At 35.7% G+C, this 15,077-nt stretch overlaps 1 protein-coding gene across 3 annotated transcripts in view; it reads right to left on the minus strand.

Moving 5' to 3' along the window:
* LOC106878741 (TP53-binding protein 1) overlaps positions 1-15,077 on the minus strand; it is a 30,195-nt gene that overhangs the window by 6,933 nt on the left and 8,185 nt on the right. The window contains exons 6-12 of one of the 3 annotated variants that reach the window (XR_008263895.1): positions 14,055-14,225; positions 12,305-12,393; positions 11,061-11,189; positions 10,395-10,468; positions 8,916-9,049; positions 5,378-5,647; positions 3,600-3,707 (exon numbers count right to left, since the gene is read on the minus strand). Coding sequence is in view for 1 of the 3 variants with exons in the window: in XM_014928057.2 (XP_014783543.1) it covers positions 5,460-5,647; positions 8,916-9,049; positions 10,395-10,468; positions 11,061-11,189; positions 12,305-12,393; positions 14,055-14,225 (785 nt within the window). In the remaining 2 variants the exon portion in view is untranslated. Of the gene's footprint in view, positions 1-3,599; positions 3,708-3,747; positions 5,648-8,915; positions 9,050-10,394; positions 10,469-11,060; positions 11,190-12,304; positions 12,394-14,054; positions 14,226-15,077 lie in introns of those variants that run through there. The other 2 variants (XR_008263894.1, XM_014928057.2) reach the window with 2 other exon arrangements.

The following is a 15,077-nucleotide window of genomic DNA, read 5'->3' on the forward strand; positions in this document are numbered from 1 at the left end:
AAAATTGGCGAAACATATCTGGAAAAGGAACCTTCAATCGAGGAAAGGTGCTTGCTGAAGATCAAAGGCTCTCAGAAAAGATCGACGGTTGCAGAGAAAGTGTGATGCCATGTCAGTTACTAATGTAACTATAAGGAAATAGTTGTTTGTTCATGGATCTTTGACATCGCAATGTGGGGGCGGTAGCTATAGAACTGTAGTGACAACCCTGTAATTTCGTCAAAAAATCGTACCTCTAGTGATGAGATTTGTTCAGATCAGTTGACTGCATACGATAAAACTGACGAAAGTAATGGCTTCGACTCTGTCATAGCCAACAATCAAAATACTGAGCAGCAGTAGAAGACAATGAAGACTGGGCTTATCGGAAGGTAAAAGAGCACTTGCTCGATAAATACTTCACAAAACACTGAAGATCGACTGCGAGAAAAAGGTTCGATCGTTTCAGTGAAATCATTGCAGAGATTCACCTAGTCTAGTGAAAGATTTCGGTCTAAGATAAATTCGTTTTCTGTTATTTAACCTCCAGCCACTGATAAATATTTACATCATAAGGAAAAGAATAAAGAATAATATTCTTTCATAGCACCACATAAAAAAAAAACTGAATAATTTCTATTAGTTTTACCTCATAAAAAGAACAAAAAACTGATATCGAGACTTGTCAGCAAAAACAAAAAAATTATGTACGCCCGACAAGATGACCACAGCACAGCCAAAAAAAATTCATCCGCCAGCTGTCAAACGAAGACCATCTTTGCAACATCGTTCTTGATATTCTTATTGCAGTCTTTTATTTAGCAGATGTCATTTTTTTAAAAATTACAACCTCTCTCTCTCTCTCTCTCTCTTTTCCACGAAATATTATGTCGTTATATCAGAAACGACAAAGCTCAGAAATATTCTCTAGACAAGCGTTTCCTAAAATTAGTCGCATCGTGCGCGTTCTGTGAAAGAGAAATATCTGTTATAAAATACAAAGATAATATTAACGTATATTATGTGGAAGACAAATGAAAATGCCTTCGACTGAAATACTTTCGAAAGCTTTGTATAAAAGAAATTAAATTTGATCAGTATGGAAAGAACAGTTTTTTTTTAATTTTTATTAATTTTTTTTTTTATCGACGGACTTTCTGAAAAAAGCTATCACGAATAAAATGGAATTTCTTAGGTTTCTTTTTTTTTTTTTTTTTTTTTTTTTTGACATTTCAAAAACATTACAAAAAAACATTGTAAATCTCCATATTTTTCAAATATCTCAGCCTCCTCCCACCTCTTAATCGTGCTTCCGCAATAACTGCCACGAATAAAATGATTTTTTTTTTTTTTTTTTCGTTATTTTTCGTCGTTTGGAGTATTCTACATCCTGAAATATTAGTAATTCGCATTTTAAACTATTCTTATCCCACCCCCTTCATCGTAACTCACGATTAAAGTGTATGTGTGGTGAGGTCCACTTTGGTTTGTTCTCTTTTTTCATTCTGTAAAAAGATTTTTTTTTCCTATACGACATTAAATGAATTAAGAGAAAAGTAAAAATTTATCACCTAATTTCACCAATGTTTGCATTGGTATTGAACAACTTTTTCCATTAAACTCTTTTGACTCACAGACAAGAAAATAATGACCACCCGACAAAAAGAAATAAAAATTGACAGAATTCCCATCACAGAATTTTTTAGAGGTTGGGGCACAAAAAGTAAGATTTACTGCATTTTTGACTTTGATGAAAAATATAGTTTTTACAAATGCTCACCACCTTACAAAAACTATAACAGCTAAGTAAATGACCTTCTCTAAATGCAGTAAAAACACTATAACATATTCAGGACATTATTTCAGAAAATTATCTCGTGTATCTTTGAGCATATAAAAGACAAATTTAGCTGGGCAAAATGAGTAAGACAAGATAAAGTAAATTCACTGCTGCAGTTCTCCAGAATTACATTTGAAAACACTCATATACATCAATATCCATCCTTAGGTATCAGAAATACAACAAAAATTTTAAGATATCTCCATCAAATGAAGGAGGATCATGAAAAAATGGCACATGATACGAAATCAATGAAACTCAACTAAATCTAAAAATTTATCATAAAATATTCTCTATAGCTTCTTCATGATCTCCTGGAGTGATTCTTTTCCCAGTATATTTACACACCGTGCAGATAGAGAAGAAATTATTGAAGTCAAAACTCATTTTTCCCCATTTTAACTTTATTTTTTGAAAATTGAGAATTATTAAATTAGACATTAGTGTGGGGAAAAATTGACTTGGAATCTATTTGTTTGTACACAGGCTATTTTTTATTCTAGTGGTAACGCTCTCTGAGCAACCATCCCCACTACAGACTTGGTCACCTAGGTAGTGGAAGCTATCAACTACTTCTAGTTTCTCACCCTGGCATGTTAGGGAATCTGTTTTCTGAGCATTTGTGGTGTTTATTGCTCCTGTGCATCTGTCGCACATGAAAGCTATCTTCCCAGTTAATCTTCCTTTTATGTTGCTGCACCTCTTATGTGTCCATAGTTTACACTGGGTACATCTTCTGTCAGAGGTAATGACAGACCTTTGGCATTATGCTGTGCTTGAGATGAAGACCCATCAATCTGAGCAAAATCACAGTTGTGACAGATATGGGCCTCACGGCAGCAATGACCAACACTTTTGAAGCACTTTTCGAGTGTTGGGCCTCATGGAGACAAAGTGACTGAGCTCCTTTCAAGTGTTGGGCCTGTCAGAGATAATGACCAAAACTTTTGACATTATGCCGTGCTTGAGATGAAGACTTGTCAAGCCGAGCAAAATCGCAGTCGTGACAGATATGGGCCTCACAGAGGCAATGACCAAGACCTTTGGCATTATGTTTTGCTTGAGAAGAAGACCCATCAAGCTGAGCAAAATCACAGTCATGGCAGATACTGGTATCATGCAAATGGCACCTGTGTTGGTGGCAAGTAAAAGCATCCATTACACTCTTGGAGTGGTTGGTGTTAGGAAAGACATCCAGCTATAGAAACCATGCCAAATCAGATTGGCGTCTGGTGCAGCCTTCCAGCTTGCCAGCCCCAAGCAAACCACCCAACCCATGCCAATATGGACAATGGACGTTAAATGATGATGATTATGTCCTACTTACTAAGACTTTGGATTTTGCTAGGTTAACTCTAACACCCTTCAATTCTAGAGCTTGCTTTCTCACATGAAACTATGTATATATATATTATTCTAAAATGTTTCAGCTGCAGTCATGCTGGAGCACCACCATTGACTGAGCTACACCATTATTTGGAACCTCCTCTGATATGTGGCTTTTGGTCAATGAGGGTGTTTGATGCTGCTGCCAAAATCTGTGTTTCCTGCCAGGAGGTAGGCTTGTCTGGAACCTGTATCAGGAAGAGATCCAGTTTTGTCTTAAAGATACTTACATCCACACCATGCAGGTCTCCCAGGCATTTTCGAAGGATATTAAAGAGCTGTGAACCAGTAACCATGTGGTTGCAAAGCAAATTTCTTAACCACAGATTCATGCGCGCGCACACACACACACACACACAAAGATTTTGTGTTAGTAAGTTTGTGGTAGACATACTTTTTCATTTGATCCTTTACATTCAGTAATTATTCCAAGCTAGAGTGACTGGGATAGTTTTTATTGGTGCAATTTACCACTCAACCAGAAATATTAGAACCATAGAAACTGAATGAATCAAAATACTTTTCTTATAAAACAAAGCAAAAATTTTTCATCATTATTTCATTATTTACAAATAAAATGTACATGATATAGTAAAAATATAGAAAAATAGTTTGATGGAAACTCTTCTGAATACAGAATTATCACAGATTCCATAGTAATGTTCAATACAAATATTTTAAACTTAAAACTTATAAACCCATGTTTAAAATTAATTTAACAGAGTCATTTATAAAATTACAAATAATCTTTGAAGTCATCTGCCATTTTGTATTTCAATGCTTTTGTTCGTTCAAAAAAAGATATATTCATCTCTAAAAATTATAACTTATTATTAATACTTAATATTTTGTCATTATATCTAAACCAGTGTAGAGAGCTAAGTACCTTCCTGAATGATTAAAGAATGTGTTTTTCATAATGAAATTAACAAAGGCAAAGAATTTTTTTTAAATGAAGTAATGATATTCTAACAACCTTTTAGTAGCACTACAGGTACCCATGCAAATTGCTGCATTAGTATTTATTTATTAACAGCAAGCCACAGCATACATAGATCAGAATTGGGCCTCTAGACTTGTAATACAGACCACCGAGCAATTACTCAATGTGCCTATGTCTTAAGGTGACATTGCCTGTTAGATGACCAGCAACTCATTTGTTGAAACTAACACACACAAATGCAGTTGTTTACTCGTAAATAGTAAAAAATCACTACTCCTTGGAAATTTATTTTTCACTAAATTATGAAAACTTTTCTTTTCAATTCTCAGATGTTCCCCATACCTCATTTTCAGGTTCGATGTCAAAAATTTAAGGACTTACTTTAGGTAAATACATAATTTGAGCAAGAGAATGAGATGATGTCCCAATAAACCTTCTCTATTTTAAGCAAATTTCTTGTGGAGCTTGTCCAAAGGGAAAAAAATCACTCAGAAAGTACAAACCTTCTGAATCCCAACAATGCATAGGTTTAATGTTCAATTCCAGTTTCTGTGGCATTAAACAGATGAGAAACAATTTGTCCTTGAATAGGACACTCATCTACAATAGATACACTTCTCTCTGCTATAGAATGTTAGCACTGCAAGCTGATGAAAATCAACAATTTCACAGTGCTGTTACTGCATAAAGTAGTGAAATATGTCTCATATGATACAACCTTGGTAGCATTATTCCTTCTAAGTTATTACATGTGTGCCTGCTCTTATATTTTTGCAATCAGTGCATTACAAAATTAATGTGTGCATAAAGTGCTAGTTACCTAGTATATGCATTGTTGTCACAAGAAAATAATTTGCACAACATAAAGATTTTTGCACACACTGACTATTAAAAATTTAAAGGAACATTGCTAGGAGAGCTGAGCTACTGAAAGCTAAAATACACAATGCAGAAACAATGACTGGCAACTCTTCACTTGGTTGTCCCTCACCTAACCTAAATGGTTTTACTAAATCAGATACAAATCTTGCAAGAGCCACAAAATCTGCTAAACACATCTTTAGTAGGCCTGTCTAAATATGTCCCTTGCAATATGTACCTTTAACAATTGATCTATGTGCAACTTGTTAAGAAACTTTTAACTTTTGGAGTTATGATCATCATGATCATCACCAACATGATTATCATCATCAATTACATTAAGTAGAGAGAATAAAAAAATTGTATACCTTCTATTTCATATTTTCCTTAACTATATATCATTTTAAAAATAATAAAAGATTTAGTGTGAAAAATATGATTTAATATGATCTAGTCATTTTCTTCATAATTATAAGCAAATTTCTCGTGACCATCAAAAGCAACTTTTTGTCCATGAATTAAACATTGTATAACCCACTCTGTCGACAATAGAGGAATGTGTTGACTGTCTGCTTGTTCAATTATATCAGGTGAACAGCTTCCGTCTGTGATGACTGCATCTACAGATTTATTAGATCCTGAAACATGAAATATCAACAATGAGATGCTAAAATATATGAAATATTACATGCACACACACATTAGTTTGGTTATATATACATATACGCACACATTACTTTGGTTATAAATATAAATATATATATATATATATATATATATATTTTATCATCATTATCATCATCATTTAACGTCTGTTGTCAATGCTGGCATGGAGTGGATGATGTGACCAGACCTAGCAAGCCAGTGGGAGCTGCACCAGACTCCAGTTTGATTTGGCATGGTTTCTATGGTTAGATGCCCTTCCTAATGCCAACCACTTTATAGAGTGTGCTGGATTCTTTTATGTGGCACTGCATGGGTGCTTTTAAATGGCGATGCACAGATACTTTTATGTGATGCCACATGGGTGCTTTTACGTGTTACTGCACAAGCGCTTTTACATAGCACAGCCATGGGTGCTTTATACAACCAGAAGGATTGATCTTCACACTTCTGCTGTGGAGTATGGGTCTTCTTGAGTACAGCCAGGTGCCAGGTATCTTGGTCCTTTGTCACCTTGCATAAAAGGTTCAGCTTCCCAAAGTCATTCTTCAATACTTCATTCCATGTCTTCCTGGGTCTTCCACTTCTACATGTTCCATCCACTTTGAGAGATTGTCACTTCTTTATGGAGCTGTCGGCATCCATCCGCATCACATGACCAAACCAGCGCAGTCTTCTCTCTTGCACGCAGCAACAAATTCCTCTTATTGCCTAACTTCTCTCTCTCAGAACACTGGCATTCTGTCAAACATGCACACTTACATTACATATCCATTAGAGCATACTAGCCTCATTCCTTTCTAACACTTGCAAGTCCTCTGTATCCATGGCCCATGTCTCACTATCATGTAGAATTGCTGTCTATATACATGCATCCTTTCACTCAGAGAGAGAAACGTTTCATGGCCAACAAAGATAACAGCTCTCTGAATTTCCTCCGTCCTATTCTTATTCTAGCTATCACACTCTCCATGCATCATCTCCCACTACTAATTTGGTCCCCTAAGTAGCAGAAATTATCTACTACCTCTAATGAGCCAGCAGGGCATCTGAGAGAATCAATTTCCCAAGTCTTTTAAAAATCCTATGCATCTTCTTACATACAAAAACTATCTTCTCTGATAATCTTCCAATTAACCCACTGCATCTCTTGTGTGTTCATAGCGTGCACTGAATACACTGCATGGAGTTCCTGTCTACACCTTTCCTACAAATTGAACACCTACCTGAATGGGGGTAAGGTCCTGTCAGTTTTATTACTTACTAGGACCTTAGTCTTTGCTAAGTTAACTTTAAGGCCCTTAGATTCCAGGTTTTGCTTCCACACCTGGAATTTTTCATCTAGCCCTGATATGGAATCGGCTATGAGGACAAGATCATCAGCATATCGTAGTTCCCAGGGGCTGCCAGTCTTGAATTCCTCTGTTATGGCCTGGAGGACAATGATGAAAAGGAGGGAACTAAGGACTTAGCCTTGATGAACCCCCTACTTGTACACCAAATTTTTTGCTGTACTTGTGGTTACCTCTTCCCAACTCACAGTGTCTTTGTACATGGCCTGTACAGCTTTCACCAGCCATCTATCCCTGGCCTCCCCAGAGCCCATCATATCACATAGCAGGGCACTCTATCTAAGGCTTTCTCTAGATCAACAGGTTTCAGGTGTAATGGCTTATTCTTAACTAAGTACTTCTCTTGCAGTTGCCTGACTATAAAAATAACATTCCCTGGACAAAGCCAAACTACATTTTGTCTAGCCTAATTCTGCTCCTAATTAATTGGGCAATATCTCTCACTGTAATTTTCATCACCTGGTCTAGGAGTTTTATGCTGCTATATTTGCTTCTATCTAACATATCACCCTTGCCCTTGTAGCGTTAACAATTATGCTGCTATGACCCAATTAACTATGCAGGTGACCAGCCCCTATCCTACCTTACCAGATATTTTGAGCATCTCAGGTGTGATTCCAGATAGACCAGGGGCTTTCCCAGTTTTCATGCTTTTAATCGCCTTATCTACCATACTGCTGTCCACTAGGACAGCTGGTCCCTCTGTTGGGCTCACATAAGGGAGACTCCCTTTATCCTATTTATTTTCTACATTCAACAGTCTTGCATATCCAGTTCACAATATAGAATGGTTGGCATTTGGAAGGGCATCAGCTGTCAAAGCCATGTCAAAACAGACCTCTCTGGTGCTGGTGCCATGTAAAAAGCACTCAGTCCATTTTGTAAGTCGGTTCATGTTAGGAAGGGCAACAGGAAGGATATCCATCATCATCATCATCATCATCGTTTAACGTCCGCTTTCCATGCTAGCATGGGTTGGACGATTTGACTGAGGACTGGTGAAACCGGATGGCAACACCAGGCTCCAGTCTGATTTGGCAGAGTTTCTACAGCTGGATGCCCTTCCAGCTATAGAAAATCAGCCTCAATTTCATCAGGTCTGTAGAAGTATGAAATGTGAACACTAAAATGATAAGTGTTTCTTAAGCCTGCAAAGTTGAGATAAAGTACTTCTATGAGCTTAGAAAAGATAAGGTGTTGCTCCAGTAGTCGCCTCAGACAAAAATTCCCAATCATTTTTTGTCAAATTTGCCTTCCATTTTAAAATCTGAATAAAGAGTAAAAGACCCTTTTCGGTCATGAATGCCCATGGGATGCACCTAGAGAGTTACCCTCCAAAGCACAAGTCCAGGCAAGGTTGTTTATGAAAGACCAGCAGTCACCCATGTATACCAGCCTCTCCTCTCCACATCTCTGATGTTATCCAAGGGAAAGGCAACAGCCAATACAGCTTGGCACTAGTGACATTGCAACTCATTTCTATAGCTGAGTGAACTGGAGCAATGTGAAATACAGTATCTTGCTCAAGAACACAACACACTGCCCAGTCTAGGAATCAAACTCACAACCTCATGATTGTGAACCCAATGCACTAACCACTGAGCCATGTGCCTTCACCAAGTCTGAATACATGTTTTATAAATGCTTGTTTTCTTTATATGTGTAACAGGTTGAAATACAGCTATATCAATTACATTGTGATCTTAAACAAAGCACACAACTTTTATATACTGAAGTCTGCTGAGTTGGGCAAATAGATTCTGCTCTTATAGAGAAGATGAAGAGACAGGAGGAAATCAGGCAAATGCTTGAATCTGCAAACAGCAAATTTGTAAGAAAATGTAAAAAATAAATGAAAACGAAAATTTAATAATAAAAATTACAAACAAACCTTTAGTTTTTCTAAATTTCTTTATAATTCTACAGCCTGCAATTGTAAGAATCTCAGACCAAATACTGACAAATTCCTTTTGATTTGAAGTCACTAAGATTTCTAAGTCTTCCAAACATTTCGCTTTCATTTTGCTGAAAAATAAATAGAAACAATATGACAACCTCAACTTAACTTATATACAGGGTGGTGGAAATATCTGCCAAAAAAATAGAATTGGTATTTTCTGCAAGTCATGTTGCCTCAATAAATTTGATATATCTCAACAAAAAATAGTTTTAAATATGACGTTCCTCAACAAAAGATAGATTGGTATATAAAACAGCTTTCTGCAGTTACGTGTAATGGCATTTTGAGCAGATATGTCAGATTTCTGCAGTAAAAGGGTTAAATATTATTCTTTCCTAATTTTATGTTTTATTTGTTGACTTCCTTCTGTGATTTTCAAAATTCTGTATTGGAGAGAATTTGAATTTAAGTGTCTCTAATTTTACATCATCATCATTATCATCGTTTAACATCTGCTTTCCATGTTAGCATGGGTTGGACGATTTGACTGAGGACTGGCGAACCAGGTGGCTGCACCAGACTCCAATCTGATCTGGCAGAGTTTCTACAGCGTGATGCCCTTCCTAACGCCAACCACTCCAAGAGTGTAGTAGGTGCTTTTATGTGCCACCGGCACGAGGGCCAGTCAGGCAGTACTAGCAACGGCCATGCTCAAATGGTGTATTTTACATGCCACCTGCACAGAAGCCATTCCAGTGGCACTGGCAACGACCTCGCTCGAATGCTTTTTCATGTGCCACCAGCACAAGTGCCAGTAAGGCGACGCTGGTAACGATCACACTCAAATGGTGCTATTTATGTGCCAACGGCACGGAAGCCAGACAGCTGCTCTTGCAATGATCACGCTCGGATGGTGCTTTTAGCGCTCCACTGGCATGGGTGCCAGTCATCGAATTTAGTTCAATTTCGATTTCGATTTCACTTGCCCCAACAAGTCTTCACAAGCAGAGTTTAGTGTCCAACGAAGGAAAGGTACGCATAAGTGGGCTGGCTACACTCCTGGCAGAGGCCTCAGATTATGATCTCACTTGGCTTGCCGGGTCTTTTCACACATAGCATATTTCCAAAGGTCTCGGTTATTTCCAGGATAAATTAGTGTCTTAAGAGTCATATGGCTATATATAGGTTTAAATGTTCAGTATGTGTACAGTTGACTTTCTCTGTAATATAAGCTGTCAATGATAGAATGAATGCATAAATGAGAAAGAAAGAGAAAAGAAATATACCACCTCAAGACTCCTGTTAATAATTTGCCCATAACATTGATGGTGATAGTGGTGATGGTGGAGGTGGTAACAGTGACAATGATTTCTAACATAGACACAAGGCCAGAAATGAAAGGTGGGTGAACAATAAATATAACAATCCCAGTAGTTGACAATAATAATTTAGTGAAATAAATGAACTAACCTTTCCATAAGAGACTTTTTTGTAATACTTATGCCAGCCTGTAATAGGTATGATCTATAATCTAAAAATGTTCCCTAAAAAAGAAAATAATCAAACAATAAAATTTTGCAAATTTATCATTGAATCAACCAAATAAAAAATTCCATATTTTAGTATTTTCTCATTAATTCTTTTGCTATTAACCATTCACTTTTCCTTCAACAAACATTGCCATTAATTGTATGTTCAGTCTGTTACTGTCGAATAATATTTGAAATAAAACATGGAGATATAATGCTTAACACATTCATAATGATTTGCATGTATTATATTGCAAGTTTTTATATTATATAACTGGTTAAGGTGCTTAACTTGCTAACACTGCTTATCTGTCCAGAAAATATGAACAAGAACCTTTAAAAAAATCAATCTATAACAGAGTTACATTCATAATAGAGTTACATTCTATAAAATTGCAAAATTTTCTTTCCTCAGCTAAATTAAAAACAAAATACATAATTCAATATCATCTAACTATAGACCCTTCCCAGCTTAGAAAATTGAATATTTAACTGTCACTTATTCTAGGAAATGAAAAGCAATAATTTAGTGTATTTATCCTAATAGCATTTATCTTTCATTACAAAAATGTTGTGCATAATATCTGCAATTCTAGAAAGGACTTACCTGCTTACAACAATCTCTCACCCACAAATGAGATATACAAGGAATACCAGCTGCAAGTCCTTGAAGGTATTTGACAGTTCTCTGGTAAGTATTGGACACAACAAAACTTGTTTTATGAAGAGACAGAAACTGGAAATTAAAGAAATTTTCTTTGTATTGATAAACATGGAATAAATAAGCAAAAAGGGAGAAAATATGAGCTTTTATATGCATTTTAAAATATTCCTTATCCAATGTAAAAAAATGTATAGTCTATAAATTTTCTTTGGATTCCTTTGGAGTGAGAAGATGAAATCATTGCATGAGGTTAATGCACTTAAATGAAAAATATATAAAAAAAAGGTAAGTAAATAAATTAAATTAAAATATCAAATTACACAATTTCTATCATACAAACCACATCAACAGTTTTACACAATAAAAATCAACCTTAATTAAAATAGTGACAATTTTTCCCAAATTAACATAGATAATAAAAGACTGCAAAATAACCTCCATCTCACTGACTCCATGTCTGATCCATTCTTTTATAAAATCTAGGATTGGGTTCATTTAGTCTAAAACATTTTAAATCCTTCTTCTGTATAGGTTGTTTTTTTCATGTTACCTAGCTCATATGTCATATACCTAAAAAAATCAGAATTGTTATTTTTGCATCTAACAACATATGTTACTAAAACCTTACCAATTTCTAAACTTACTCTACATAGGCAAAAATATTAAGCATTAACCTCCAGCATCTCTCAGACTTTTGCCTTCACTATACATCATACAGGTTAAACCTACTTCTTTAAATATAGAATTAAATACACTTTGCTGGTCAACAATGCCAGCAGTCTTTTATTGTCATCCATCTTCTTAGGCAAGTATCAGCTACTACATTTCATTAACATATTTTGTACATTGACTTTGTTCAGTGGTTACATCTCATTTCGATAATAGAATTTGTCTACAAGCTTAAAACAATTATTAACAACTATAAGTATAGATCATTAAACAGTCAGCTGAAATTATGTGCACTTGAAACTTTAAGAAACATATCATTAGACAAAACAGACTATGGGAAAATAAATTACTATTGTCACTTTATAAACATAAAGGTGACATTAGAAAAGGTATGCTACTGCAAAAGGTACACTCCAAAGAATCACCCTAATGCATGAGTTTTACAAATAACTCAACTCATGCTAATGTGAAAAAATAAATATAAGAAGAATTTTATATATTAATATGAGTAAGCTTACATCTTTGTGCCAGCAACTAAAAACTTGTCCTCCACCTGTTTCAAGTTGGATCCGTAAATGGTTTTTATCGAAGGGAACTTTAGGTTCAACTGCAAAAAAAGTATTAATTTTATTTTGGGGGAACAACAACCACCACCGCCGCCGCCACCACCACTGTTTAATGTCTGCTTTCCATGCTGACATGGGTTGGACGGTTTGACTGAGGACTGGCAAGCCAGAAGGCTACATCAGGCTCCAATCTCATCTGACAAGGTTTCTACAGCTGGATGCCCTTCCTAACACCAAGAGTATAGTGAGTGCTTTTATATGCCAGTCAGGCAGCACTGGCAGCGACCACATTCATATGGTGCATTTTATGTGAATGCAAATATCTAATTCAATCACCTGCTTTTACTTATAAATTCAAATAAAAGCTATCACTGAGAGAAAAATCTCTAAAATAGTCGAGAAGCAGAGAGAAAAATTTTAGCAGCAATTGGAATTACACACTTTCACAATGGTAACCACAACATCTCTGATAGAATGAATGCATGATTTGATTGTAATTATTCAAATTACTGAGACGCTTCTGAAAAAAAGAAAACTGTTGGAAAACAGTTTATAGCAGAGACTCCAGCTAAGAAGATCTGAAGAAGGAATTGTAATTCCGAAATATCATCGGACTATAGATAACCAAATTACAACAGGTATATAGTCCATTTTTTGTTTTATAGTGCATTGTTGTACCATTCTAAACATTTTATTCTTTAATTATTCAAATATTTAGCAGTTACTCACAAATATATATGAAGTATGTTCATCCTTTCTTCTGAAAACATGAACCAGTATAAACCTTGTACAAGAGCCTCTATGTGGTCAATCAATTTTTAAGAATAACTGCCAAATCTCCCTCAAAACACTCCATACCATCTTAAGGACATCTCAAAAGGACATATCTGAGACACAATTCATAATATAGCCCTAGATATACATGGTCAGGAAAAAAATTCCTCATGACAAGCATGCTTCTCATTGTAAGTCTGCTCATTCAGAGATGGCCTGGGGCTTAACAACATATTTTAATCTGTTAACAGTATCAGTTTTATTACCACTTTAATGTGTTATAATTCTAGCAATATTTTTCAACCTTTCTACATTGACAACATCCCAAAATGATATTGGTTTGCTGCATTCTTAATTAATGTTCATTAGAACTTTTATTAGATATACGTTATAATTATCATCACTGCCATTTGATTTTTGTGCATTATACAGGGTGATTCAAAAGTTGCCATACATAAGAACAATATATTTTTTTTATAAGAAACAGACAGTTTTTTTAATTCACTGTTTCTTATAAAAAAATAAATTTTTCCTATGTATGGTAACTTTCAAATCACCCCGTAGTTTTTAATGCAGTAGAATTTAGCAATTTTGCAGCAATATTTGACACAACAGTTGAAAATAATATATTAAGATTTGATTGCTGTATGACAGAGTTGAAAATTATTAGCTGCCATAATTGAAGAATTGATGAACTTTTTAAGTGACCTCTATGTGGTCACCCAACCCACAGCGAAAAATAACAGCCAAATGTCTGAAGGAAAATGGGATTGTCAGTGCTGGAATTCTTTTAACCATAGGTTTGCTTGACCATGACTAACTTGGGGCTAAACAACAATATTGCAGTTGTTGTTGGTGAGGGAGAGGTTTTTATACTAACAAGAAATTAACATTAAAATAGTTATGAGAAGAATGCTAATGGTATCACCTCCTAAGTCAGAATTAGATAAATTGTTTGAACTTTCAGATGAGAATTCATGAAGTAATTTCTTGTCGATTAACTTTTGTTCGGGTGATTTTTCAGTGTAAGTGAGCAAGAAATTCATTGCACTGAAAAGTGACTTCTTTGGAACAGGTCCCTTGACAACATCAAAGAGTTCTGAAATTAATCAAAATACAAATATAGAAGTCTTAGAGGAAGATAGAGTACGGAAAAGAGAAAAAGAAATGAAAGAAAATAACAGGTTTTTTTTTTTCTCTTTTGTCTTTTAGACGAAACACAAAACTACCTACATGTAGGGGATAATAACACAGTGTAACAAATTTTTTTTTTTGTCTTTGGTCTGTAGGTGTTATTTTCTGTTTGCTTCTATCTAGAAACCAATGGAAATGACTACTATTCCCTTCAAACTTTGCTTTTGTGACCTGGACATCAATGTTGTTATGAGTAGTAGTTGGGGAGCATGATAGCCATGCGTTGAGAGGGATTCTTTGGGGTTTGAATAAATGTAACAAAGGCAAAGTTTGAAAGAAATATTAGCCATTTTTCATATTTTCTGGGGGTAAGCAAATAGGAAATAAGAGTTGCTACACAAGGACAAAAATCGTATTGCATAGTGTAATTCATTCAATCCAATGTAATCAAAAGGGAGGAGATGCATCAGTATATGGTGATAATTTCAGGAACAAAAAGCAACAAGTATCTCGAGAGAAAAGCTGAACATTAGAAGCATCAGTTGTGGTGTGCAAGAGAGACGATTGCGCTGGTATGGACATGTGGTGAGAATGGATGAGGATAGCTGCGTGAAAAAGTGCCACACCCTAACAGTTGAGGGAACCCGTGGAAGAGGTAGGCCCAGGAAGACCTGGGCTGAGGTGGTGAGGCAAGACCTTCGTACATTGGGCCTCACCGAGGCGATAACTACTGACCGAGACCTTTGGAAATGTGCTGTGCGTGAGAAGACCCGGCAAGCCAAGTAAGATCGTTGCCAGTGCCCCTGGACTGGCTCTT

Source organism: Octopus bimaculoides, chromosome 4, assembly GCF_001194135.2.
Source record: "Octopus bimaculoides isolate UCB-OBI-ISO-001 chromosome 4, ASM119413v2, whole genome shotgun sequence".
In the NCBI taxonomy this organism is placed as follows: domain Eukaryota; kingdom Metazoa; phylum Mollusca; class Cephalopoda; order Octopoda; family Octopodidae; genus Octopus; species Octopus bimaculoides.